The sequence below is a fragment of the Pelecanus crispus genome, chromosome 12, assembly GCF_030463565.1.
Source record: "Pelecanus crispus isolate bPelCri1 chromosome 12, bPelCri1.pri, whole genome shotgun sequence".
Lineage (NCBI taxonomy): Eukaryota > Metazoa > Chordata > Aves > Pelecaniformes > Pelecanidae > Pelecanus > Pelecanus crispus.
Window position 1 is genome coordinate 20,775,151 of NC_134654.1, and position 27,088 is coordinate 20,802,238.

Below are 27,088 nucleotides of genomic sequence, written 5' to 3' on the forward strand. Positions count from 1 at the left end.
CCGCGCCCCCCCATAGGAAGGCCTCGGCAGGAGGGGCCCGGGGGCTCAGGCAGAGCTCCCAGGTTTGTTTTTTTGGGTTTGTTTTCTTTTTTTCTTTTTTTTTTTTTTTTTTGTAATATAATGTTTAAAATCCTGGTGACTCCGAGCTCCAGCCGCAGCCCGCAAGGGTGAGCGAGCTCCCCCCCCCGACGCGTCTCCCCCCCGCCGGGTTTGGGGACCGAGCGGGACCGGTGCGATGCACGCCTGGAGGTGTTTAATTAAAAAAGGAAAAGCGGCATTTAAAACCCAAACGAATAAACCGGGGACTTTGGCATTTAAAACCCAAACGAATAAACCGGGGACTTTGCAAATGGATGGCGTGAAAATGGATTGAGCTGAAAAGAGCTGTTGGAGGTTTGGATGCAGCGGTGGTGACGAGCCGGCCGGGGGAGAGGTGATGATGAGGGGCAGAGATGGAGCCTTCGGAAGCAGCGTCTGCAGCCGGTTACCCCCGTGGCAGCCGGTGTGCGAGGGCCCGCGTGGGACTTCGGCAAAGTCCCCATGGTCCGGTGGCGGTGGGCTCCAGCAGGCAGCAGCACACGGTGCTCGGCCGCCCGGTGCAAGGGAGGAGCGGTGCCAGCGCATGGTTTCCCCGAGCTGGGTGTCACCCTGGGGTGTTGGGGGGGGATCCCCCCCCACCAGGATGCAGCAATGGGTACAGCAGGTCCCACTTGCCCAGCTGAGATTTTGGCAGCTTCATCCTCCTGGGGCAAAACCAGCCCTAAGGCAGGTGGAAGTGTGAGAGGAACAATTCCAGGAGAAGCTGGGCCCTGGAACCCACCTGCCTCATCCGTGCAGCCCCTTTACACAGGGCCCTGGAGAACGCTCAGGATCTCCTGCTTGCCAGAAACACCCTCTCGTGTGCACGGCGCAGCTTCTAGCTGAGTTAGCAAAGCTGCGAGCAACCAGCCTCGGGTAGCGCCTGCCTGTAAAACCCAAGGAAACGCTGCTTACGAGCCCTCGCTCGCAAACCACCGGGGCTCACGCAGGCAACGGGCGTCTGAGGTTGTGATAAAACACAGCATCTGTGACATCTGGAAGAGCAAGCAGGACCTGCAGTCCTTCGAAACAAAGCTCTGCGCCTCACCTGCCTGTGGAGCCGCAAGACTGTTGCAAACACCTCTGCTTTTCCCACCGCAGCAACCAGCTGGTGGAAAAGCCCCTTTTGGGGCAGGATTTGCAGCAAGGGCAGGATTCACTGTCAACCCTCCCTGGCCTGATCCTGCCTGAGGTGATCTTCCATCCTCCCCGGCAGGCGTGCTGCCCTGCCACCCCATGGGGACCCACGGGGGGTGGGGGTGTCACCCCTCCGGGCAGGGCGTGGGGTCCCAGCACCTCGCTCCGCCTTCCCAGCCAGGAGCTGCTCTGGGAACCAGCCTGGGGGGATGATGATTGTTAGGGCTCAGCACCCGCTAAGGAAGGGCCCATCCCCTCGCCAGCCATGGCCAGGGCTGCAGGGCTGAGGCAGCCTCTCCCTAGGGCTGGGTGGGGAGAGCTGGGGCACCATCTGGGGAAGGATAAGGGCAAAGGGATGTGGGAGGGCTGGGGCGAGAGCCAGCCCAGGGGTGGGTTGTTGGCTCTGCAGCGTGCCAGCGACTGCTGGAGGAACTGGGAGTGGACTGGGAATACTGGGTATACAGACAAGCGTTTGCTGCCATTGGAGAGCCGCTCGCTCTCCTGTTTAACCTTCGAGCAAACCGCTGCGCCCTCCCCCGCCTCAGTTTCCCTCTTGGCACAAGGAGGCAGGAGAGGGGTGCCCTTTCCCTGCAAAACGCACACCCCCAAATCCCACGGCGGGGCAGCACGAGCGCTTCAGACTTGCATCTTGCCCGCAGCAGGTGCATTTTGGGGTTAAACATCGCTTTTTCTCTGTGCATTGGATTCCCCCTCCCCGCAGCCCTGCCGGGTCAGCCCCGCTGGGGTTTGTCCTGGCTTTTGGGGTCCGGTGAGGATGCGGCTGGACGGGGCTTGGGAGGGAACCTGCCCTCGAGGCCGTACCGTCACCCAGCTCCTGCCTGCGCTCCCGCGCTCCACTGCGGCACTGTCCTACAAAATCCTCTGCTGCAGTAATCGCTGAAAAAAAAAAAACCCCACAAGCCGTGCATGCACACAGCAGCTCTGCGTGTAATGACTGCTGGGTTATGGATCTGCACAGGGATAACTTTGAATTATTATCTGCACTAAAACCCTGCAGTCTGTTGTGTGCCGGTAATGAAATGTGCTGGCTCCCTCTCCCAGGCTCGCGTTTCTCGCTGCCATCGCTGGCTGGAGCAAGGCAGAGGAGCGGGGCCGCGCCGGCAGCTCAGCGATGCTGGGCTGTGCTAGATTTTTCAATGATCCGTCTGCAGAACAGGCTGCCCAAAATGGGTGTTGGGGCGAGCAGGGATCAGCCCCTGGGGTCTTGGGGCTCCCGGCTGGGCTCCAGCACCAAGAGCCAGAGCTCCCAGCGTTGATGTCGCCCTCGGCTCCTCTTCGGCCAATGCGCCCGTTGGCACCCAGCCTGGCTGTGCCATCCAGCGGCGTGGACGCGGTGTCACTGCTAGGGCTGCAGGTCCTGGTATGACAGCGACAGGCTGACAAACAGGGTACAAAACTGGCCCCAGGCTTGCCATGGCGGGGGCTGCTCTTTGGTTTGGCTTTTCTCAGCCGCCCTTGGGGCTGCGCTGGTAGAAAGCAAACGGGGAGGGAAATGCATGTGTCCCTCTGCAGGGAGGGCACGAAGCAGGGAGCCCCAGGGACGGCCTTTGCTCGTCACCGCTGAGTGGCTGAGGACATCGGGGCAGCTGATCCGCCTCTCTGCACATCTCCCATTTGATATTTATAGCGCTCGTGTTATCAACTCAAATCAAAATCATGTGATGCTCCACTAACTTGCACCACAGGACTAATTAATCACCAGGGTTTATAAGCATGCGGTCGAAGGGTCCATCCTTCACCTTCATCCCCAAGGGCGAAAGGCGAAGGTGTCCAGTGCTTCCCAGTATCCTTAATGCTGGGCAGCTGGGGGGATCTGTCTGGGGGTGCGTTGGGGTGCACCAGAGCGGACAGCCCTGCCTCCAGAGGCTGTGCCCGGCAAATGCAGCTGCTCCTGGTGCGGAGCAGAGCTGGGAAGGGGGGATGGAGAAGATGGAGGTGTGCACTGGGGGGGACTTTTAATCTGACCGGCACTGTGCAGCCCCGGGGTGCTGCCGGAGGGGCGCAGCCCCTGTGCCAACGGCTGCTCCGTCTCTTTCCCCCTGCACCAGGCGACCTGTTGGGAAAAGCGGGGGCTTGGCCCTCTCCCAGGGGACACCCCAGCAGCAGGGACGCCCCTGGGAGCCCCCCAGTACAGGGACAGAGGGGCCGGGCTCTGAGCCAGCCCGGGGGCCCAGGCTGTCCCTGGGCCGGGGGTCTCTGGGGCGGGGGGTGCTGCTCAGCGTCACCCGGGCTGGTGGGGCTGGGGGCGCGGGTGGGAGGAGGGCGGTCACGGGTGGGGACAGTGGGGTGGTGCTGGGGTGGGCAGCGCTCACCGGGGGTGTGACTGGGGGCGGCGGGGGAGTGGTACGGGGGGGCAGGTGACGGCAAGCGGGACCAGTGAGCGGTACTGGGGGCAACTGGCAGCGGGGGTGGCAGGCGGGCGGCACTGAGGGCACGCGTGTGGAGGGTAAGTGGCACTGGGGGGGGGGGGGGCCTGCTGTGCGGGTGGGGGACACCGGGCAGGGCGATCCCGGGGACAGGGGCAGCGCCTTGTCTCCTTGTCCCCCAGCCCCGCGGCACCGCCGGGCCGAGCCGCGCCGAGCCGGGCCGAGCCGAGCCGAGCCGGGCCGAGCCGAGCCGAGCCGGGCGGGGCGGGGCAGGCCCCGCATTGGCGCAGCCCCGGCGCTAGCGCGGGGGCGGTGCCGGGCGCGGCGCAGAGCGGAGGATGCTGCGGGCGGGGGCCGCCGCCGCCAGCCCCGGTCCCGGTCCCGGGCGGGAGGGCACCCCGCCGCACCCCGCCCGCTGAGCCCCGGCCCGGCCATGGGGGCTCTGACCAGCCGGCAAAACGCAGGGGTGGAGGAAGTGGATATCCCCGCTAATTCCGTCTACAGATACCCCCCGAAATCCGGTGAGCCCCCGGGGGGTCCCGCGTCCCGGTGCCGCTGCTGGGCGGGAGGGGGGGGGGCCGGTGTGGAGCGAGCAGGGTGGGGACCGAGCACGACCTTGCTGCGGTCGGGGATGCCCCTGCGCACCCCAAAGCAAACCCTGACCGCACACAGCTGCGGGGGGAGCACCCGAAAAAATAGAGGTCTGGCACTGGGCACCCTGGCTCCGTGCGGCGCGGCAGGGATGGGGTCACCCCTGGGTCCGCCCGCGGGGTGCCCCCTCTCCGGGTGCCCTTTTGCCAGCCAAACCCGGCTCCCAAACATGGCCGAGTTGTTGCGACTTTAATGACATTATTATTATTATTATTATTTGTACCAGTGGTCTGCGGCGCCGGGCTGGGAAGGCTGGAGCTCTTTTTATAGCTGGGCGCTCGGGTGCTGGCAGCTCGGGAAAAGCCTGGGTTTAAATTCCCGGGAGGATGAGGGAGGCTGGGGTGGGAGGGATTGGTGGGGATCCCTCCTTCCTAGGGCCCTGCCCCATAGCAGCACCCCGGCTTCTGCCATGGGGAGACTTCGCCTTCCCGGGCTCCTCGCCCTGCCTCGGCGGTGATGTCTCTCCCGCTCCCGAAGCCGGCCCTGTCTCAAACCTTGTGCGTGACCTTGGAAAATCCGTCCTTCCCCCCCCCCGTGCCTCGGTTTTCCCTGCAAAGGGCTGGGCTGAGGGGGGGTCCGGGGGGGGCCATGCAGGGGTCGTGGTGGGGAGAGGTGATGGAGTCTGGTCCTTAGGTGGGTAGCGCTTCAGAGCCACAAAAATACCCATATAGGCGATGATGCCCAGGAGCACCATGCGTGTGTGCGGGGATTGCCACAGGATCCTTGCGGCACTGAATATTATTAATAGCTAACTATTTTGGTAGTTAATAGGATAAGGTAAATGCTTTGATCGTTAGCGCTGTGACAGATTACTCGCTAATTGCAAATAAAGACCTCCTTAGGAAGAATTACAGCCAACACAAACCCTACTCTTGTCCTGAAAAGCTATGTTTGGCTTTTTGTTTAGATTTTAATCCAAAATTGGTTGCACAGCTGGCTGGCACATCTGTGGTGGCTGGGGTTAACCAGGGTGTTGCAGGGTGGAGATGGCTGATCCCCGGCAGCCTGTCCTCCCGCAGGGCTCCCCCTTTTACGCAGTTTCAAGGCCTTTGTCACTTTGATGCCAGCTGAAGGTGGACCACCCCATCCATGGGTTTACTTTCTACAGGCTCTGAGCGTAAAGGCGTTTTGTCTTGGCTCTGCTTCTTATTTACGGGCTCTTGAAATATCCAGGCATGAAGGGGTGGAGGGTGCCAGTCCTGTGCCCTGCTCTGGGTGAGCAAGTGCACCCAGCTGAGCACTTCCAATCTCATCTCAGCTGGCAGAGGACACCAGGCTGATGCTTAACTCTGGCTTTCAGGGAGAAACCGTGGCTTTCAGGTGTGCTTAGCTGGGCTGGTCACACCAATGGGGCCTGGGCAGAGCTGGGGGGGTGGTCCTGGTGCTGCCCGGGGTCCTCTGGGAGAGGGTTGGGAGGTGCCCAGGTGACACAGCCCTCTGCACTGGGACGATGGCAGGTTGGTGACTGTGGGAGATTATGGCTGGTTTGCTTTTAATCCGAGAGGGGATTTGCCTTCAGCACTGCCGGCAGCTGAGAGGGAGGCAGGGGAGGACGTGCCGGGCAGCAGAGCTGATTCCTCTGTGGCGGCAATGCTTCTCTTGCCTCGAATGCTGCCTGGAAACAGCCACTGGCTTTGGAAACGTGGCCCCGGGGATGGTCTCACGGGATCCCAGGGCATTTCCCTCTCTCTGTGGACATGGCTTTGACTGTAGGCTAACTCAGGATGGCCAGTGCAGCCTGTGGGAATAGGGCAAACACGTCTTGTCCCAATCAAGCATCTCCCCTTCCCATCCTGGGGGTCCCGTCCCCTCCAGGCAGGGTGCAAATGGGATTAGTTAAGCCAATATTTTGAAGAAAAGGCTGGGATTTACTTCAGCGGCTCTAATCTCATGCTGGCAAAGGTGATAGGAGGGAGAGCAAGCCGGGGCTGATTTATGGAACCTGGTGCCTGGCTAGTGGGCTCACTGTCGGGGCAAGTCCCTGGCTGAGGCTGGCATCAAGCTCTCCCCCAGGCACATGGGAGGGGAGACTGTGAGCAGGGCCCTGGCTGGGAACAGGCATGAAGGGGTTAACCAGCCAGTGACACCCCAGCCCGGGGGGGGGGCACAGCCCCAGGGAGGTGGCACTGCATGGCACAGGGAGCAGCACTGTGGCTGGGGTTTGGCTTAGCCTCCGGCTGCCTCTGGCTGCCTGCTTTAGAGCGTTGAATTAAATAAGCCGCAGTGTGCCGGCTCACCGGGCGGCGATGGGTCACCCCAGGGCAGAAGCACCCAGCACCTTTTAACCAGCCCGGGCTTTGCCCAGGCGGTGCCAGGCTCATCGCAGCACCCTGTGCTGGCACCCACTGCCGCGGGGTTTCCCTGTGCCAGCACTGTGCCATGGCCACCCGCTGGGATGACCGCAGGCTGTGCAAAACCTGGCGCTTCCCTCACCAGGATCACGCAGACGGGCTGAAAATGAGCCTTTCTATTTTAGCTGCTTCGGAGACCTGGGCTGTGACCCTGCCGAAACATCCAGGCTCTGACGTTTGAGAGCCAGGGGCTGTGTTACCAGAGCTGAGCCAGACCCCAGCAGGGCAGCGGTGGCTCAGGGGACAACGAGTGACATATGCCACCGTGTGCCATAGCCAGAGGCACGGCCAGAGCACGCACCAGGGTCTGTGCCCACGGGGTCCTTGCTGGTCTCGGGGCATCCCACCAGCCCTGAGTAAGGTGGCATCCCTGGTGCTTGTGGAGAAAAGGGGTCGATGGTGTCATTGGCGCTGGGTGGTGCCGGTTACATCTTACGTGATGGTGCTGGCGGGCACACAGGACACACTTTGTTTGCCAGGAACGCCAAGCAATTTTGGTTTATTGCTTCTTTCCAGCAGCCTCTCTGTTCAGCCCTTCCTGTGTGCTCACCGGGCCTCTGAAGTTTAAGATCTCATTAAAGGCTGGCTTTCCCTTGGCAATGTGACCATCCTTGATGGGCTGTCCTTCCCCAGGGACAGGCGTTGGTTAAGGATTTATAATTAGCCGATAATAAAGTGGCTGTGGCTGGAAAGGTGCTTGCTTCCTCTGCCACCCAGCCATGCCCACAGGGTCACTGGCACCCGCTCCTGCCGATGCCCTGGGCTTTCCCTTGCCAGTGCTTCCCTGGCAGAGCCCGGCACGACTTGAGGCTCTTGTTTTAGGAGGACCTTCCCTGGGAGGGAGCACAGGGCCAGTGCTGTCTGCTGCAAAGGGGGAGCTGAAGCCCCTGGGCCATGCACGGGGTGCGCTGGAAGCCTGCAGCACCCAAGGGTGCTCCCAACCCCCGGCAGGGAGACTGGGTGACAGCAGTGTGGTCCTCACCTTCTCTGCCCATCCTATGGAAGCCCCCAGCACCCACCAAACCACAGCTGGGGCCATCACAGAGAGCCTGAGCTCCATTTTCCAGCTTTCCCCCAGTGCTGGGAAAGCTTTTCTGCAGGTTTAAACATAATTTTTTTTCCATCTCCTGGCTTTTGCCCCAAGTCAGTGCCAGGAAAAGCTCCGGACAGCCCCGTTCTCCCCCAGCCGTGCCACTGCAGGCAGCTCCGAAGACACTTTGCTCTTGGATTTTTTTTCACGTGGCTGCGTCCTTCCCCGAGGAGCTGCCTATAAATTATGTACGTGGAAAATGGGACCAGAAAGCAGCAGGCATCAATAATTGATGGTCGATCTTTGCTAACGGGCACGCTGCATCCGGGCATCCCTGTGCCACGGGGCCTTCGGGTGAAGCTGCACAGCACTACTTGTCCCTCCTGCCCTGGTGTTAGATCCCCTCTCCTCCTCCCCTTGGGCTTTGGCTCAGTTTTGATTTTTGAATGCAGTATTAAGGCCTGATCCAGCTGTGGGCAGTCGCTGCATCTGCTGGAAGCCAACTGCAACCTCTGACTTGAGTCCCCACAAGCAGAGTTGCAGTTTAAGCTTGAGCTCCTTTGATCTGTAGACCCCAAAGATTTAGTTTTGGGGTGTCTCCAGGGGGGTTGTGGAGGGCTCTGTGCTGTTGGGTTTGGGGTTTTTGCAAGCTGGACCTCATCCCCATGGCTGGCGGGACAGGACACTGTGTCCGTCCTCCATCCATTGCCTCTCCTGACTCCCAGTGCTGCTTCTGCTCGCCCCTCACCATTCCTGTTGGCCTTCCCCTTTCCCTTCATTTTTCCACCTCTAAGGAGAAGTCCTGACCCTCCTGCCCTGGCCAGATCCTGTGCCGTGGCATGCTTTCCCCAGGCAGCCACAGCCTGGATCTCATGGACAAGGAGCAGGCACCAGTCGGCTCCTGGCTGGGCTGGGAGGAAAATCCCTCTTCCAGTTAGAAGTGCCTGACCTGGGGGCTGCTCCCAGCTCAGGGCACAGGACACACTGGTGTTTTCACTCCGTGCTTTACCCTGCGATGGAAGAAGGGACACCAGTCATTGCCTGGCATTCATCAGGGCAATGTGGAGCACTTTGCAGGGGGGTTGCTGACTTCCTGGAGGGTCTACAGCCCTCCAAAATCCTCCCTCCTGCGAGGGAGCTCTTCCTTTGGAAGGCTGCAAGCTGAGAACTGACAGAACTCAGTTTAGTTGTGCTTTGCCCGCCTTCCCAGCAGCAGCCACAGCAAACCTGAGCAGGTGCCTGGCTGTGGATGTGCTGCCTCAAATGGCTCATGAGGTCTGCGACGCCGGGATCCGGGCAGGAGGAAGCCAGCCTGTTTCGAGGGCTGTGTGCCTGGCTCGTGCTGCCGTTTCCCGGCAGCATCCGTGGGGGTGTAGGAGCCAGCCCGGCTCCCCCAGGGCTCCCAGGCTTTGGGAGATGTGGTGCTCTGCCAGGACAGGCTGTGACCGCTGCCTCTCCTGCCTCCTTGGGAAATTAGCTGGTGTTTATGCAAAGGATTAGCACTGCTCTCCTGCTCTGCTGCCCCAGAAGCCATCTCCCCTTCCTGCTCACAGACCAGGATTTGGCCACCCCTGCCAGCGAGGGGATGGTTGAAGGTCAGGGTGACCTTGGGTGGCTGAGGCTGGGCTGGGGCTCGCAGGGGTTTCCTGGGCAGGGAAAGGGGAGCAGGCACTGCGCTCGGGGAGGGAGGCAGCTGAAGCCCCAGGGTGTGAATCTGCTCCTGTTAAATCCCGCTGGATGGAGCAGCCCCCGAGCTGGGTACTGCCGTGGGGCTGGACCCCTGCACCAGCCTCTCCACATCCTGGCTCTCTCTGCCCAGGCTATGGCCATCGTGGCGGCCGGGCAGGGACAGGATTGCTGGCAGCGGCGGGATGCAGGCAGGGAGAGAGGAGGGCAAGGCAGGCAGGCAGAAGGCAGCCAGGAAGGGTCACTTCTTGGCCAGCTCCCCCTTCGCCTCTGCCTGCTTGGAGGCTGGTAGCACGTGAGCTCAACCCGAAAGGCTCCCAGCAAGGTGACCTTGGGGACAAAGCCACCTCTGAGCGATTGATTCAGTGGCTCTGTGCCGCTCCATCGCCTGGTTGAAGCCATGTCCTCCCCCTCCGCTCAGGCAGTCTCCGTGTTTTCTTTCCAGGGAGCTACTTTGCCAACCACTTCATCATGGGCGGCGAGAAGTTCGACTCCACGCACCCCGAGGGTTACCTCTTCGGCGAGAACAGCGACCTCAACTTCCTGGGGAACCGGCCTGTGGTGGTGGGCACCAGGGGGTATGGGGCTGGGGGGGGGGGTCGTGGGGCCCGGGCGTCCCCTTCCCAAAATGGTGATGACTGTGTGTATCATGGGGTGCATGGTATGAGGCTGCTGGCTGTCACCCCCCAAGGGCAGAGCCACCTGAGCATACCTGGGGTGGCCTGAGTGGATTCTCTAATGTCTGATATAAGGGTTGGCTACTCGCTGCAGCCTGTCCTCCGTCAGGGACTAACCTGGGTCTCCTCTGAGCCTGTCTGCCCACGTCCACGTGCTCCACAGCAACATAACGTTATTGCTATATCTCTCACCTCATTGCCAAACTTGAGTTGCAATGGCTGAATAGGTTTGCAGTCCCAGAATGGACTGGGAGATTGTGTGACCTCTGCCTTTGGGTGCCGTTCTGTGCAGTACCCGTGTTGCGGGTCATCGGACCTGCACCTCTTTTCTGACCCACGAGGGCTGCTTGCACGCACAAACCCACCAGCTTAAAAACTTCATCTGGTGAAGAAGATAGTGAGGGGTGATGGGCTGATTTAGCCCAACTCCTCCTTTCTTGCTCTCTCTGAGAGCTGCTTTTCCTCTTGCCCTTCCCAGCCCAGCTGGGAGCCATCTCCCAGACTAGGTGGCACGGGGTGGGGGTTATGCTGGGAGTGCTGCTGGTGTGCTGCAGGGTAGAGTAGCTTGGACAGGAGCAGGCTAAAGTATTCCCCAAGCTCGAGCAAAAAAGGCGAGGGGAGGGAAGGGGGTGGTGGGGGCTGCAGGCAGCACCGATGAGTTTTGTGGTGCTGGGTGCTGCTGGATCTGGCTGGTCCCAGGGCACAGGGAAACCTGGCTGCAGGGGAAGTCCCCAGACCCCACGGTCCTGGAGTTGTTTTTTCTGCTTGCTGCCTTTTGAAAGGGAGGAAATGAGAGTGGGGCTGTCCCCACAGAGGGTTTCAGCCATGGGGGTAACGTCCCCCGCTCCTCTGGGTGCATCTCAGCGGGGCGGCTCACCAGCATCAGCCAGAGCAGTGGCGGGGGGGTCAAGTATCAAAAAAAAAAAAAATCAAGATGAGGAATTAAAAGGCACCAAAGCTTTTCTATTGAGTCGAGATAAGCTTACCTGGTGTCAACGGCCCGGCTCTTGAATGCTGCCTGCTCTGTGCTGGGGCTGGTGATGCTGCTGCCATCCCAGTTCATGTTTCTTCCTTGAAATCAGCTTCAGCAGCATTTTGGCAGCATCGTACAGTCCTTCAGTGGGGAAGTGCCTGGCCCTGGGCTGTGCCAGAGTGGGGATCCCGGTAGAGCCAAGGGCAGGAGCACCGCCCCAAAACCCGTGAGCGCTGGATGGGCAAAGCCAGGGCCTTTCTCTGCATCCTCTGCACTTCCCCAGAAAACGAAAAGTCAGCACTCGGGTCCTCTCTCCAGTAGCGAGTGCTGAGAAATCATCTTGATTACAGTAAAAGCCTCTAAACTGCCCAGCGAGCAGTTCCTGAGTCAGACGCCCCGACAGGAGAAGCAGCAGGGAAGGTAAAGGAACAGCTTGGAAACAGCAGAAAGAATTAATATAGCATTGCAAACTAAATTGCATTGCTCCGGCTTAATTACCAACGGCCCTGGGCTGCAGAGCTCTGACCAAGGTCTCATCTCGCTGAGAGTGTGGCAGGGGCATTTTGGGGCTGGGCTTTCGGGTTGGGCCAGTCTGGGGGCTTGGGGAGGGGTCGGGGAGGACCCGTGTTGTTTCTTGCCCAAGCCTGTGTCCAGGTATCATTTGGGCAGCTTTGATGCTGTCTCTGGGACCTGTTCTGATGCTTCTTGGCTGCGATGCTTTCATGTTCTAGCCTGCTGAGAGAGCGCTGGCTGGGCTGGGAACGTCAGAGATGGCCAGTGCTTTTTGGTGGGGGATTTATATTGAGTTCCTTGGGTGTCAAGGGCCAGGAGGTCTTGGAAAAAATTGTGTCCCAAGTCCTCTCTGAGCTAAGGACCTTGGCTGAGCTATAAACAGCGCTGCTGCCGTGGGGATGTGCAGAGCACCCAGAGCCTGTGCAGACCCTCCCGTCCACGGATACAAGATAATCTGGATTTTCCAGCTTGGGACTGGTTCCCAAGGGGCTGGGAAGGGTGCGGCAGGTTTACGTAGCTGCCACCGTGCTGGGACACCTCTGCAGGGGCTGAGGAGCAGAGGAGCTCCTTGCGGCACCCAGAGAGCATGGGGCATTGAAATGTACCGCTGCGTCTCCCTGCCCACGCAAACCAGCCTGGGTCTGCTTGTAGAAAAACCCCAAGAAAAGTTTTTTTGTTTGGGTGGTTTTTTTTTTTTTTTTTTTTTTTGCTTAAGCAGAAGCTAGTCTGGACCAAACATCGCTATAGATGCATGGACAGTGTTTTTACATGGGTGACAGTTGCAGTGAGGTGTTTTTCTGTTGTTTTGCAGTTTGATTTAAATTGAGGAGATGCAAAAAGTCTTTTAAACAGCCCCTTTCTGATGTGCAAACCCGGCTTGCAAAATTTCATTCAAAAAAAACCCCAACCCCCTGAAAAAGAGCCCACACGTGGGTGTGAAAGAGCCCAATGGTGATGGCAGAGCTGTTTCTGCCGCAAAAAATTTGCCTGCGGTGCTCCCCCATTCTTCCCAGCCCAACGGCCCCTGCGGGGCTGCGCCCGGGGCACGCAGCTGCCTGCTTCCTCCTCCGTCGCCCACCCCTGGGTGCTGCGGCAGGAGGGGGCTTGCACCCATGGGTGCTCTACCTGCCAGGGCGAGCTCTGTCACTTACTGTGGGCTGGTCTGGGTACGGCTCAGCTGGGCAAGGTGCAAATGAGCAAGACTGGATTGCTTCATTTATTTGAATAGCAGAGGATGTATCGCAACATGGCGTGGCATGTCGTGACATGGCTCAGCTCCAGCCTGGAGGCCTTTTCTCGCTTGCTTCCTTCCAGCTGCAACAGACAATTCTGCAGGTGCCAATGACTCGTTAAAAAGCTCATTAACACCAGATTAATGACTCAGCCACCCTTTTCCCCTCCTGGAGGGGAGGGAGAGGGTGGCAATTCCAAGGTGCCACCGATTCATCTTCAAAGCGCCCCGTGCCATCGTCTGCACTGGGTCCAGCCCAGGCTTTAACCTGCCTTTCGATGCCACCTGTGGGACCGGAGCTGCGGGATGGTGGGACTCGGTGGGTGATGCCCAAATGGTGGAGGACAGATGGGGCAGGCTTCTGCCTGCGCTGCCTGGTCCTGCGAGCTGCCTGGGCTGTCCCATCCTGCTGAGCCCTGCACGGGTCCCCGGCTGGGGTGGTTGCGCAGCCCCATCTGTCCTGCTCTGCACGGCGTTGGGGAGGGGGGAGGCGAGGATGGCTTTGGGGACAGGGAAGGTGATGATGGCTTTGGGGACAGGGAAGGTGATGATGACTTTCCCGCGTGAGGGCGCCAGGGACATGGGAAACGGGCACCTGGCTCCCTGCGGGGCATCCCCAAGTGCCATCGGCAATTGGTCTTGTCCTCTCAGTATCGGGGTGCAGCAGGAGCCTCGCTGTCCCTGAGCCCCCTCTCTGGGCTGGGAGGATGAAGGGACTCGGGAAGCCTGGCTTGGCTACTTATTCCCTCTCCCAAGGCAGCAACTAAGCCCTCTGGCTCTTGTGAGCATCTGCCATCCATGACGGCACCTGACGCCCTCCTGGCTCTGGCTGTCCCCTGGCACGCGGTGACAGCTCGCCAATGAGCCAGGCATTAATCCTGGCATTAGCCTCTGTCTCTCCAACATGTATTTGTGTTGTCCCCCCGGGGGGGCTGGTCCCTTCCTGGGGTTCAACCTACCCGGGAGATGGAGAGGGGGAGATGGGTCCTGCATCCCTTCCCTGGTGCCCTCGGTCTCCCTTGGGTGGCTGCAGTGCCAAGGAGAGGGTGTCCCCCAGCTGCCACTGTGTCCCCTCTCCCCAGCAAGCCCTGTAGCCCCTGTGCAGGTGGACAGAAGGGACAAGGTCACCTTGGAGGATGGCACACCACCTCTCCCTCGTACCGCTGCTGCCTGCCTGGTCCTGCCTGGCTGCCCCGTTGGCTCCAGGCACGGGGCTGGCAGAGACCCCACCACCCAAATCCCATCCATCCTTGGGAGAAATCAGGGACACTTGTGCCTGTTCCTTGGCTGGCAGGCAGGGAGGGAGCTTCGGCCTCCCCCTGCCCAGCCTCATCCAGCCACTCCATGCTACATCAGCAGCCTAAAAATACATCAGCAGCTGTCCGCCTGCCCTGTGCCCCGCGTCCCCCTCACCCTCCAGCTGAAGGGACAAGGAACGGCCCCTCTCTGTGTGTAACCCCCCCGTGAAACTGTCCCCTGCAAGGGGTTTTGGGCTTGCTCTTTGCAGGGGGTATGTCCCTGTCACGCTGCCTGGTACCCAAATGCCAGTAGGAGCTGCAGGTGCTCAGCACCCATCAGGATGCGCAGGCCACCCTGTGTCCCTGCATACAGGGTGTTGGGTTGGGGCTGGGTCACTGGGGGTCCAGGGACAAGGTCCATGGCTGCTGTGATCCCCCCCGATGTGCGTCTGCCTTCACCAGTGTCTCTCTTGTCCTAGTTCCCTTACGCTGCTCCACCTCCTCAGGAACCTGTGAAGACCCTCAGGAGCTTAATCAACATCCGCAAGGACACACTGCGCCTCGTCAAGTAAGTCCTGCCAGGGGGGAGACAGGGCCAGGCACCCCACAGCCATGAGCCACAGGGAGGGAAGGGTCTGGCTTGATGCTCCCGGGGGATGCTGAGCACAGGGATGCTCTCATCTTGGCACTGGCAGATAGAGGGGATGAGCATTGCTGTCCAAATGTACCCCTTCCCCTCTCGGCATGGATGAGCTTCCCGCATGCGGGCACTGGCTGCGCTGGCTCCACTGCAGGATTAAAGGAGCTTAGTGCTGCCTTTGAAGTGCTTTACTTTTTCTTCCTCCCCCGCCTTCCAAAAGCTTTGTTGGAGGGAGGCTGGGGATTGCAGCCGGTCTGGGAGATTCAGGATTACAGCTGAAATCTGCCTGCGGCACTTCCTGGTCTGCAGGCTTGACCTTGGGCATGCCAGGCCCTCCTGGCGTGCCTTAGTTTCTCCTCATGGAGGGGGCAACCCTTTTTGGGACCATCGGTGCCAAGGGGAACCTTGCACTGGGGGAGCCGTCTCTGCTGGGGGGACAGTCCTGAGCCCTCCCCAAGGGGTGCCCGTCTACTGGACCCTCTGTGCTCACCAGGTGCTCAGAGGAGGTGAAGACTCCGGGGGAAGAAGTCAGCAAAGCCAAGGTGCACTACAACGTAGAGTTCACTTTTGACACAGATGCCCGCGTGGCCATAACCATCTACTACCAGGCGACCGAGGAGTTTCACAATGGGGTGGCGAGGTGAGGAGCCCCAGCCTGGCATGTGCCCCCCAGCCTGGCCTGTGTCCCCCTGGCCAGGTGTGGGGCTCTGCTGATGGGGATGGAGCCTCTCCTCCCTGGAGCATCTCCCCTCCTCAGGGCAGGAGGCAGCTACCGGCGGTGCTGAGGCTGGAGGGAGGTTCCTCACGTCCCCTGGGTGCCGCCACCAGGTCCCTGCCAGCCCCTGCCACCTCCTTCCCTGTCCCATCCTTCTCCCTCTTGTTACATCCAGGTCAAAGCTGAGACCAGGAGAAATCATTGCCCCTCCTGGTCCTCACCAGGTTGGCTGCAGGGTTGTCCCTGTCGCCTCCTGTCCCGTGTTGGCTGTCCTGGGGTTATTTTGGCCCCATGGGTTATTTTAGTTCTTTTTAGGACTTCTTGCCTCAGCCCCAAGAGGCATCCAGGAGAGGAGGGGAGGAGTGACCCCCCCCCCCCTCCCATTTTCCCGGCATCCCCATGAACCGGGGGCCCAGGAGGAGCATGGGGACACCCGTGGTGCCCCTGACTCTGTCCTGTCTCCATGGGACAGCTACATCCCCAGGGACAACAGCCTGCAGTCGGAGACGGTGCACTACAAGCGGGGGGTGTGCCAGCAGTTCTGCGTGCCCTCCCATACCGTCGACCCCTCCGAGTGGAGCGAGGAGGAGGTGGGTCCCACTGGACCGTGGCATCAACCGTCGGGTCGGGTACTGTTATGGATGCGGGATGAAGCCTCCATTGCTGCTCCATCTCACCAAGCCTCTCCTCCTGTCTCTCTCCAGCTGGGCTTCGACCTGGACCGGGAGGTGTACCCCATGGTGGTGCACGCGGTGGTGGATGAAGGAGAGGGTGAGGAGGGCGTTCCTTGCTGGGTTGGGCTTGCCCAGTTGCTGGCACCGCGGTGCCAGCCCTTGCACCAACCAGGCAGAATCTCCTGCTTCTCCTTGCTGCTGCCATGGGCCTGCCCATCCCCTGAGCCCTGCCCATCCCTTTGTGTCTTGCAGAGCACAGCGGGCACTGCCATGTGCTGCTGGCCACCTTTGAGAAGGTAAGTGCCAAGCTGGGGCTGTCCTCCGCCTCCTGTCCCCTTTCCCACCGGGTGTGAGAGCCTGGAGAAACCCCATGGGGCTTGCGATGGTGCTGCTGGGCTGGGGATATTTTGGGACTGCTTCTGAAATTCTGGGAGTATCCCCCAAATCCTTGATTTTAAGCACCCACTTTTGAGGCTTTTGGTCTCAGCTCCGTCTTCCTTGCTCCAACAAGTCTCCAGCCTTGCGATGTGTGTGACATCCCACACCTGCCTGGTACCGGGGTGTCAGGGGAAAAAACAGAATTGCTGCAAAATGGGCTGGCTGGGAGTGAGGTGGGAGTGGTGACAGCTACAGGGCGGGTGGGTACTTGAGCATGGCAGTCCCTGGGGTGCTCAGCCCTGGTGCCCACCTGCGTGCTCTCCTCCCTCCAGCACAGTGACGGCACCTTCTGTGTGAAGCCTCTCAAGCAGAAGCAAGTGGTGAGTGTCCGGGTGTCCCCGTGGGCGGTGGCAGCTACCGCTCTGCAGACCCCTGGGGTGGAAGGTGGCGAGGGGCTTCAGGGAGCAGCAAACCCCTGTGTGGGCAGCAGCTTGCCCCTGCCCTGCTCCTGCCTCCCAGGGAGCTTGGGGACCACTGGCAATTTCAAGTGCATCGAACCCCGCGGGGTTGCAGGTGGATGGTGTGAGCTACCTCCTGCAGGAGATCTACGGCATCGAGAACAAGTACAACACGCAGGACTCCAAGGTATGTTCCTCCATCCTGCAGCCTCCATCCCCCAGGCTGCATCCCATGGGTCTTCCATAGTCCCCTCTCCCATTCCCCTAGCACAGGTCCAGCAGCTAAAACACACATGGGGCAAGAGTTTGCAGCACAACATGGAACTGCCCGGGGCGGTACAGGTGTTTTGTGTTGGCATCGACACTGTAGGAAACAGAAAGCTGAAGGATTGAGCCTTTTTCCCCCATCCTTTGTGGTCCCTTGGGAGTGTGGTGGCTGGATCTTGTTGACTTAGGAGGGCACCATGGGGCTCAAAGTGTGGGACATGCCTCCCCCTCTGCTATATATATATATATTTGTGTGTGTGTAGAAGTTGGGGTGAAGGACACGTCCCTCTGTGGGGTGCCTGATGGCTCCAACCCTACCTCCCAGCCTCCAGGAGGGGAGGGGATAAGATCCCAGAGTTGTATTTCAAGAGCAGGCAGCCCAGGGACACAGGCAAGACCCCGCAGCAAGTTCTTGGGGCACCCAGCTGGTATTTTAGGGCACCGATCCTTGTGCCGTGCGGGCTGGGGACCCCAAGGCTGAGCGGCTCCCATCTCTCCTGCGGGGCAGGTGGCCGAGGACGAGGTGAGTGATAACAGTGCCGAGTGCGTCGTCTGCCTCTCGGATGTCCGCGACACCCTCATCCTGCCCTGCCGCCACCTCTGCCTCTGCAACACCTGCGCCGACACCCTGCGCTACCAGGCCAACAACTGCCCCATCTGCAGGCTGCGTAAGGGTGGCGGGCTGGTGTCTCTGGGGGGGGATGGCATCTCAGAGGGGAGGGCTGGCATCCCTGGGGGGGGAGTGGCATCTCCCATCCTTGGGTTTTGGGGTCCCTCCAGCCCCACATGCAGTGATACCATGCAGGGATGCCCTTCCTCGGAAATGGGGTGGCATTTTTGGGGAGGTCTCCTTTTGGCACCTGTTTTTCACCCTACCCTTCATTCCTGTTGCTGCAGCTTTCCGAGCCTTGCTTCAAATACGAGCCATGAGGAAAAAGTTGGGTCCCCTCTCACCCACCAGCTTCAACCCCATCATCGCCTCGCAGACCTCTGACTCCGAGGAGCACTCGGTCAGTGCCCAGAAGAGCCTGGCCCACCCGGTGCTGGGGCCAGGGAGGTTTGGGGATGCACGTGCTTCCTGGGGCCAGGGTTTATTTATTTAATGCAAATTGATCTTGCAAAAAATGCAAGGTTGATATTGCAAAAAAAGGGCTTTCAGTTGGGTGGAAAGACCACAGATTTGGGGCTTTCATTTCTGTGCAGGGAGTTTGTCTCTTCTCTGGGTTTTGGCTTCTCCCCAGGTCATCTCGATCCCACTGGAAGAAGGGGCAGGGGAGGGCAGCAAAACAGCCCAGGGAGGACCTTCACCCCATCTCCCCTCTCTCCCCAGTCCTCGGAGAACATCCCTCCGGGTTACGAGGTGGTGTCGCTGCTGGAGGCCCTCAATGGGCCACTGACGCCCTCGCCGGCCGCCCTGCCACTGCGCGTGCTGGGGGACCCCCCGGGCGCGGGGACCCTGCCCTCCTACGGCAGCGACGGCCCCCTGCCCCCCCTGCGGGCCCTCTCGCCCCTCGAGCGCCTCCCTGACTGCGGCCCGCCGGGGCTCAAGCTGAAGAAGAGCCTCTCCAAGTGAGTGCCGGGGTGGGCGCGGGGGTCTGGGGGGGGAGTTCAGGGGGGTCTGGAGGCTGCGGGCAGGGGTGAAGCCCTCTGCTTTGCCCCCGCTGCGCAGGTCCGTCTCGCAGAACTCCTCCATCCTGCCCGAAGAGGAGGACGAGAAGTCGTGCACTGAGTCAGAGTTGAGGGTCTCCAGGAGGAGATCCCCTACCCGGCGCGAGGAGGTGAGCACCCTCTGAAACATGCTGGTGACCGAGGCACCGGGGGGGTGGCAGGTTCAGGGGTGGTTTGGGACCAGAGGGTCTGGCTGTGATTTGCCCCTTCTGGCTCTTCCTCCATCCATAAGGATGCCCGGGGCAGACAGATCCATCCCTGCCAAATATCCCCATCCCACATCCTCCCCACATGCTCTTCCAGGAATGTGGTGCGACGCCAGAGAGCGAAAACCTCACCCTGTCGTCATCGGGAGCCATCGACCAGTCCTCATGTACTGGGACCCCCCTCTCCTCCACCATCTCATCCCCAGAAGGTACAGCACAGCGGGGCTCGCACGTGTTGGCAAGGCAGGAAAGTGGGATCACAGTCTTGGGTCCATCCCGCTGTGGGGGGATGCGGAGGGGGTTTGCATGGCCCCTTCCTACCCTGCCATGCACATTGCATGAAGCCCTGGGGTGTCACCTGTGCTTTGTCACCCATAGACCTGAAGATGGGGGCCATGGGGGCACTGATCACCCCTGCTTCATCACCCCATAGATGCAGAGATGGGGGGTATGGGGGCACCAATCGCCCCTGCTTCATCACCCCATAGACCTGGAGACGGGGGGCTGTGAGCCTTGGGGATCTGCTGCTGGCAGCTTTCCACCCATCGCACCTCCATGGCACGCAGCAGGTCCTTGCCTCATGCCCCACTCCTCCTCATTAGCCACGTTTTTAATTAGCTGGTGCTGTGCTGCAACTTGCGCCAGTGCGCGGGGGGGGTCCGGTGGCCCCGCTCAGCCCCCGCTCTCCCCCAGAGCCCGTCAGCAGCAGCCTGGCTCAGTCCGTCATGTCCATGGCCTCCTCCCAGAGCCAGCACTCCCAGCTCAGCACCGACACCGTGTCCTCCATGTCTGGCTCCTACATTGCTCCTGGCACGGAGGAGGAGGAAGAGGAAGAGGGGGACATGCTCCCTGCAGCTGCCAGCGCCACAGCCTCCGACACAGAGGTAGGTGCTGGGGGGTTTGTTGACGGCACCCATCTCCCCCAGGTTCAAAAGCTTCTCCATGGGATGTAACTTCTCCTCCAAACCCACCAGCACCAGACTCCCAGACTCTCTCCGGTTTGTTTGGTTTTTTGTTTTCTTTTTTCCTTCCATCTTTCCCACCTTCTTCCCACAGTCAACACCTGTGGAGTCCCCAGATATAAACTTCGTCAGCATCTCAGCTGAGGAGCGCGATGCCGAGGTAACGATAACCACCCCATGTGGGGCTGGGAGCCACAGTGCCACCCGGCGTGGCAGGGGGGACCTCGGTTGTGCCCACCTCTGGGTGCCCGTGGAGGGCGAAGCTGGGCAGCCAGCACCACGTCCCCCCAGGGCTGGGATGGGGAAGGGGCTGCCCTGGGGATGGATGGGGTGGTGGGGCTGTCCCCTATCCGGGCTCATCTTCCTGGTTCACAGACATCTCCCAGGGCCAGGGATGTTCCCCCAAAGGGACCCGGGGACAGCCCCCGGCACGGTGCTGGCACACGTGGGGCTGCTAACGCTCGCTGCCTCTCGCCTGTGCTGCAGGGCAATGATGTGCTGGAGGATGAGGACGCCTCTCCCACGCAGGAAGACGGTAAAAGTCCCCAGGTCGTTGTTGTCCCCCTGTTTTCGGTTTGGTGTCACCGGTGGTCAGCCGAGCGAGTGGCAGATGCTATGCCGTCTCCAGCTCCCCTGCATGCTGGCTGCCATCAGGGAGAGCCCTGGGTGCCTCTGTGGGCATCAGGGCTGGGAAAGCATCCGTCACAGCACGGCCACCCACGGGCGGGTTGAGCCCCAGTGGGTTGGGGGAAGCCAGCCGGCCACGGGGACCCCAGCGAGCACGGTGTGGGGCACGGAGCAGGCGACGGCTGGCGCGCAGGATCTGACGGTGTTTCCAATGGGCCAACTGGGAAAGAGGCTTCTCCGTGTCATTCCCCTTGCCAAGAAGGTCTTTCCTCACATCTCCGAAAGTCTCGCCCTTAGGGAGCCCTGTCTGGGCTGGTTCCCGTAGGAAGGGGCTGCAAAACTGTTCCCTTTGGGATGCTTTCCTAATTTTTTTTTTGGCCTGTCCTCAATGTGCTTTCGCAAGCCAATACATTGAGGGCTCCTCTCGCCTCCACCCATGTGCACTCAAGGAAAGACGTGGTCACCCCTGTGCCATTGGCCACCAGCCGCCTCGGATTTCTTTTGGGCAATAGGGAGGCCCTTGGTGTGCCCCCTCCCATGTTTGCAAGTCTCTGATTAGCAAAAATATACCAAAACTGTCCAACCTGGACACTCAGCCAAGCTGGAAAGCAGGAACACCCATCCCCAAAGTGTGGCCTCTGCCCTGCGGGGAGGCTCTTGCTGATGGAAATACTCAAATATAACAACTGGGGACCAACTGGTGGCTGTGGTGGACATCCACGGGCATCCCAGCAACGCCGGGAGCAGGGTGGCCTTTCTCCTTAGGACACGGTCCTGTGCCCATTCTCAGTGGGGCTACTGGCTTATTTGGGAACATCCCTCCTGAGGTGTAGTCACCTGCATCTGATGGAAGCAGGTAACAGCCTGGGGGCTGATCTCTCGTACAGGTGATGCTAAGAAGCAGAGTTACCTCCCTCAGCCCTGAAAGCCTCCATCCCCTCTGCAAAGCTTGGCTACGGCTTCTTTTGCCCCACGCATCCTGTTGCTGCCTCCTCCCGGCATCTCCGCGGCTCTTGCGCACGCACTGATGGTGCCGGAGAGCGGTGGGAGGTGACGGGTGCCACCGCAGCCCGGCTCTACCGACCAGGGACCACTCAGCCGTGCCAGGGGGAAGGTTTGGTTGAACCCCAGGCAGGTGGTGGGGGAGCAGGTTCACGCGTGCTGGTGCCCACCACCGCATCGTCGCTGTTTCACTGCCCTCCGATGCGGCCGGTGCAAGGAAAGGAGCAGCTCAGACTGTGCCCAGGCATTATTGTCCACTCTTCACCCACTCCCATCTAGATGCATCATTTTTATCTTTTTTTTTTTTTTTTTTTTTTTTTTGAAGAGGGTGGGGAGGGGAGAGGAAAGGACCTATAAATCCCACACCCCACCACTAAAAAGGCAACGGCAAGTCTCAGCGCCGAGCCGCGGCGTTAACTGCCTTAACTCCCTTCCAGGCCCGAGGACAGGCGCTTTCCTCGGTCTGAGGTGTGACAATAACAATGACTTGGGCATCGCACACGTGAAAGCGCTGGACAATAAACTGTGCTCTGAGGCCTGCTTACCTGGTGAGTGGCCGTCTGCTGAACATGAACTTGGGGTAGGGGGGGACAGTTCCACTCTTCCCTGCATCACCCCAGCCCTTTGCATCCATCCCTCCTTTCCCACCACCATCCCCACCACCGCCATCCCCACCTGGTTGTCCTCACTGCACCCCACCACTGCACCCCACCGCAGGGCTGAGCACCAGGCACGTCACCACCCAGCAGCCATAGTTCGGGGTGACCTGTCCGCACTGGGATGTCCCTGGGGGGTCACAGATTTGCTTTGCTGGGAGGCTTTGTCCCTTGGCCAGGGGGCTGCTGGCACCCCGGGGGACACCAGCCCTCCCCGTGAAGGTGGTTGTGTGGCACGACAGTGGCCTGGTCTGGACTTGTGGTGGGCGCAGCAGTATTTTGTGTCAGGACGTGAGCCGCAGCCGCTCCAGCCTTGCCGCAGGGGCTGCCTGCCTCCCCCTCCTCTTCCTCCAGGGCCGGGGAGATGGGGCATGTCAGGTCTAGGTGTCCTTCTGCAGAGCCCCAAAGTTCATCCCTCTTCCATTTCTTCACACTTTCTCTCCCACCCTCCTTCCACCTTTCTCCTGTTTCCTCTCACCCTCTCTCCATCCCTTTTTTCTCTTCTTCCTTCCTCCCAGGCTCCTCCGTCCGTGTGAAAGTTCATGTTCGCTCTGTGCCAACACGGTTTTCTCAACCCACGCTTGTGTCCCCTCCCTGCCCAGAGTTGCCCAAAGGTGACAAATGTATTGGTGACCCTCAGCCCATGTGCAGGCCGAGGGGGCAGCGGGCTGGGGACCCTGCCCAGCACCGCAGGCTCCTCTCCATCAGCCTGGGGGGTGGGGAAACAGGAGGGGAAAAAGCCAAGATGAAGCCCTCTGAGGGTCCAGGTCTGCGTCAATACATTTGTGGACAAGCTGAAAGCAACTCTGCCCCTGCCTTGCCCCTGAATTTGTGGCAGGTCCCAGACCCACAGCAGGTGCTGGAGAGTTGAGAGGGTGGGTGAAACCAGCCCAGCCCCCCCCACCCGGGAGGGGAAAGTAATTTCTTTTCCCCCTTCTCCTCCAGGAAAGCTTCCTCTCCTGCTGCCTCGCCTGATCCTGCCTGTTTCTGCACTGGAGAAACTTGGCTGAGGCTCTTGGGGAGGAACAGGCACCTGCCACAAATGTCCTGTATCCCCTCCATCACCCTGCAGCAGCAGCTGGCTGAGCCCCGCCAGCTGGGGGGGGGGGGGGGGGGGGGACGACTGGGGAGAGGGCTGGGGGCATCCCAGCAGCCCCCCTGCCTTTGCTGGGTGTCCTGGCAAAACATCCCTTGGCTGTGGCACCGGCCAAAGCCATCCCTGCACGCATCCCTCTTGGTTGTGCCAGGAGCAGGATGAGGAAGCGGGGGGCTTTGCAGCTCAAGCAGCCCCAGCATGGGGCCAAATTCTTGCTCTGCTGCAAGGACTGTGATGGCTTCATCCCCTCCCTGGGCTGGGGTGCAGAATCTGGCCCCTGGGCCAAGCCCAGCTAAGGATGCGCTCTCCATCCTTTGGCCACCACGTCTGTCTGTGCATCCCGCAGCTGCGCTGCTTGGAGCCCTCGGCAGGGAGCCGTGCTGCCGCCCGCATGAGAGGGGTGATCTGGCCTCGGCATTTGCTGGGAAAAGCGGGGGGGCTGCCACTCATGCTGGGGCCAGAGGTGCAGAGCGGGGGCTTCAGGGCTGCCCACGGTCTCCTGGGAATGGCAGAGGGGCCACAGAGAATAACTCCAGGGATGCTGAGTTCTGCCCCAAAGGTGTCGGAGGGAGATTGCCCTGGGGTGCCCCAGAGTGCTGGAAAGAGCTGGGGGGGCTGGGGAGCTGGGGCGCTGAAGGGGAGCAGCCACCCGTGGGGCTGTAACAGCCATTTGGTCGTTTCCTGGTTGCAATCGGTGTTTTGCAACATTGATTTTGTTCGTTAGACTCAGGGCAGCTCCTTCCTTCTCCGGCCCCGTCTGCTCCCTGCCAGCAGCTGCCTGTCAGCAGCCACCCACTATTGGGACTCGGCTTTGCGACAGAGATGATTTGAGGCACCATTTAATACTGGTGGTGCTGGATTGCAATCACAGGGCTGGTTTGCATGCACTGGAAAAGTCCTTTTTGGCAGAGGTTTCTTGCAGGTTTGGATGTAATCACATCCACGGGGCCAGCAAGAACAGAGTGGACTTTTACTTTGGGGCCAGGCGCTGGGTTTTTGAAAGCCTACAAGAAAATCACCTTGACCAGAGATGATGATACTATTATTGTTGTTGTTGTTGTTATTATTATTATTTATTCCTCCCCCAATTTCTTTTGTGGGGAGGCTTTGCCGTGATCAGATCCATGGGTTGGTTTTTGCCCTCTCTGTAATGGATGAAGGCACGGGACGTGGTTCCTCAAAGTGGAAAGGTTTGCTCATCCCCAGCGCTGCTGTGAAATCTCTGCAGATTTCACTCTGGTGGGAAAAGTCTTTGGGAGGCGTCGAAAGGCCACATCCTGGGGATTTTAGGACACAAGGTTTAAATAATACCCGCAGACTCCTGTCCTCAGGTGGATCCCGCAGAGCCCTGGTGTGTGCAGCGGGTTGTGAGGGCTGTCCCTGGGGCTCAGAGCATCCTCTGGCCACGGCCACAGCCTCTGCTGGGGACGGGGCAGCAGAAGCAGCACTGGAAAGAGAAATCTGGGGCAGGTGCCTGCTGAAAAGGCTGGCGGCAAGGTGAGGAGGGTTGGGGAGCTGCTGTGTCAGAGGCAGCACAAGACCTGAAATCCCCTGAGGGCTTTTGCCGGTTTAAACCCGCGGATGATCTGAGCTGTAAGCGATATCGCAGTGGGCCGGGCGAGCTGGTTGGGTTTCGCCGCGATGCTCTTTGGGAGCCCGTCTGTGCAGGGCAGGTCTGATGGCTGCTAATGGCGGGGGGGAGCCCCCTCCTGCAGCCCAAGGGGAGAAGAGGCAGGTGGGCAGGGGGCCAGGTCCCCGCTGTGGTGCTGGACTGTGTCCTGCTGCCCCCAGCCCTGCTCCTTGGCCGCCTCCCAAGGGTGCACTGAGCTGAGCTGGGTCTCTGCACCGGAGCACTGTAGTGACTTATGCAATATCAAGCCCTTAATGGGATTTTGGTGTGCATGTGTATAGGTGTGTGTATGTGTGGTCGTGTTTAGTTCTCCATTCCCTCCAGGATCCACAGACTTAATGTGCCTCGCTCTCCAGCCTGAGCTCGCCATGAAAAGCCAGTCAAAACAGTAGCTGTCACCTCCCATAAATCAGCAGGCAGGGAGTTTTTACTGCTCCCTCTCTGGGAAAGCCTCAGCGCTTGTCCTTGGCCTTGGGGTGCCCTTGCATGGCCCCCCACCCAGCTCAGAGCTGCCCGCACCCCCGGGCACAGGGCTTAACCTCGCTGGTGGGAGCAGCCACCCTGCTTTAGGGGTGCACCCCCTTCCTAACGGCACCACGTAGCCTCTGATCATTTGGGTGGTGGGATGCAAGCCATGGGCAGGCAGGTCTGGAGCTCTGCCCGTCGCCCTGCCCCGGCTGGAGGGTGCTGCCTGAACTGGGAGCCTGCAGACGGAGAGGAGGCGTGCGGGGACTCAGCTCCCCGACGCTGCAAGCATGCCCACCTCTTGGTTCCCCTTGGCATGAAACCCCGGGGGGCACCACGCATGATGGCCCCCTCGCACCGTGCCTGGCAGCGGCTCCCCATCCTCGTCCCCGACCCATTCGCAGGCGGCGAGCCCCCCGAGCCTCCCGCGGTCACCCTATTTGCTCGCTCGCGTGCATGCCCCTGCGCCGCCTCCGCTCCCACCTTCACCATGTGCCTTCTGGTCTCTCCTGCCACACAGCCGCCGTGCCGGACTCCTGCCCCATTAACATTGAGGAATAGGTATGAGAGCCCCAGAGCCTGCCCCCGCCTCGCGCCCCATCACCCAGGGGGGGTTGGTGCTGGGTTGGTGCCCCTCGCCCCAGCACTGCTGGCAGTCCCCTCGCTGTCCTGGCCAGGGTGACATCCCTTAGTGCCTAACCTGTAGTCTCTGCAGGGTGCCTGCATGTGCCCTCTCGCTGGGCATGGGTGAGCAGAGGCAGCCCCCTTCAATTTGGGTTATTAAAACCCGGCCACCATGTGTGGTGCTTCCCATTTGTCCCTCAGCATTCCTGAGAAATCGGGGCTTTAAGGGGCTCCCCTGGCCTGGAGAGGTAAGTGCAGGTGCTCACCAGCCCTTGCTGCAGCCAAAACCCAAAGCGGGGCTGGGGAGATGGGTGTTATTTGGGTAGACTAAATTGCATCCCCCATGGAAAGATGAGTTGAGCATGCCAGCGGGCTTTGGGAGCCCCTAAACCCCCGTTTTCTCCCCCCAGGCCCAGAGGCAGCCAACAACAACGTGCAGCTGCAGCAGGCGCCCTGGCCCCGCCGCCCCCCCAGCACCCGCGACGTGGAGCCGGCAGCGGCCGCCCTGCCTGTGTGAGGGCTCAGCCTTGGCAGGGGCACGTACCCCCCTGCCCACCCAGAGGGACCCTGGTGTCCAGGCGCTGTGGGCATCGCCACTTCCACCCCTCAGCTGTAGCAGGACTGATTTTTCGAAAGAAAAGATGGTAACCTCGACTTTTCCTCCCCGGCCCCCTGTGCAGAGGGGGGCTGAGAGCCACGTCACTTTGGAGCCTCCCATCAGCACCTCCTCATCCTCCAGCCCCAACGGGGACGGGCTGGGGTCCCCTCCTGCCCCTGGGCATTTCACACCCCTGGGCTCCTCTCCTCTAGCATGTGGAGCAGATGGGATAGGGTCACCCCACAAAGGGGGTCCTGGGACGTGGCCAGAGGGGGATGGTGGGAGGAGGGTGCTCAGGGATGCAGGTTAAGGACAAGCGTTGGCATTGGCATCCTCGGTGCATGAGTCGGTGACCCCATAGGGGGCCAGCCTCACCCAGGTTTGCTGGCCCATGCCCCTGCCATGCCGTGGGATGTCCCCATTAATGCACCGGCAGTGATGGTGCCCCCCAGCTCCCTCTCCCTCCCCTC

At 60.6% G+C, this 27,088-nt stretch overlaps 1 protein-coding gene across 1 annotated transcript; it reads left to right on the forward strand.

Moving 5' to 3' along the window:
• Window positions 1-3,879: 3,879 nt before the first annotated feature.
• On the forward strand, window positions 3,880-25,957 carry RNF157 (ring finger protein 157). The gene is made up of 19 exons (XM_075719813.1): window positions 3,880-4,123; window positions 9,766-9,884; window positions 14,432-14,520; window positions 15,086-15,232; window positions 15,780-15,897; window positions 16,012-16,078; window positions 16,234-16,277; window positions 16,692-16,739; window positions 16,933-17,004; window positions 17,593-17,752; window positions 17,982-18,124; window positions 18,415-18,653; window positions 18,754-18,862; window positions 19,056-19,167; window positions 19,652-19,842; window positions 20,015-20,080; window positions 20,407-20,455; window positions 21,987-22,097; window positions 25,917-25,957. Exons 1-19 carry the CDS (start codon window positions 4,036-4,038, stop codon window positions 25,955-25,957), a joined length of 2,013 nt encoding a protein of 670 aa, XP_075575928.1. The 5' UTR covers window positions 3,880-4,035.
• Window positions 25,958-27,088: the final 1,131 nt, after the last annotated feature.

What these genes read in the sequence shown, in the direction of transcription:
- RNF157 (XM_075719813.1), top strand. Translation starts at nt 4,036, where the DNA reads ATGGGGGCTCTGACCAGCCGGCAAAACGCAGGGGTGGAGGAAGTGGAT. An exon ending in CTCTCAAGCAGAAGCAAGTG is followed by an intron (nt 16,740 to 16,932) that starts GTGAGTGTCCGG and finishes GCGGGGTTGCAG; the next exon opens with GTGGATGGTGTGAGCTACCT. An exon ending in AGAAGAGCCTGGCCCACCCG is followed by an intron (nt 18,125 to 18,414) that starts GTGCTGGGGCCA and finishes CTCTCTCCCCAG; the next exon opens with TCCTCGGAGAACATCCCTCC.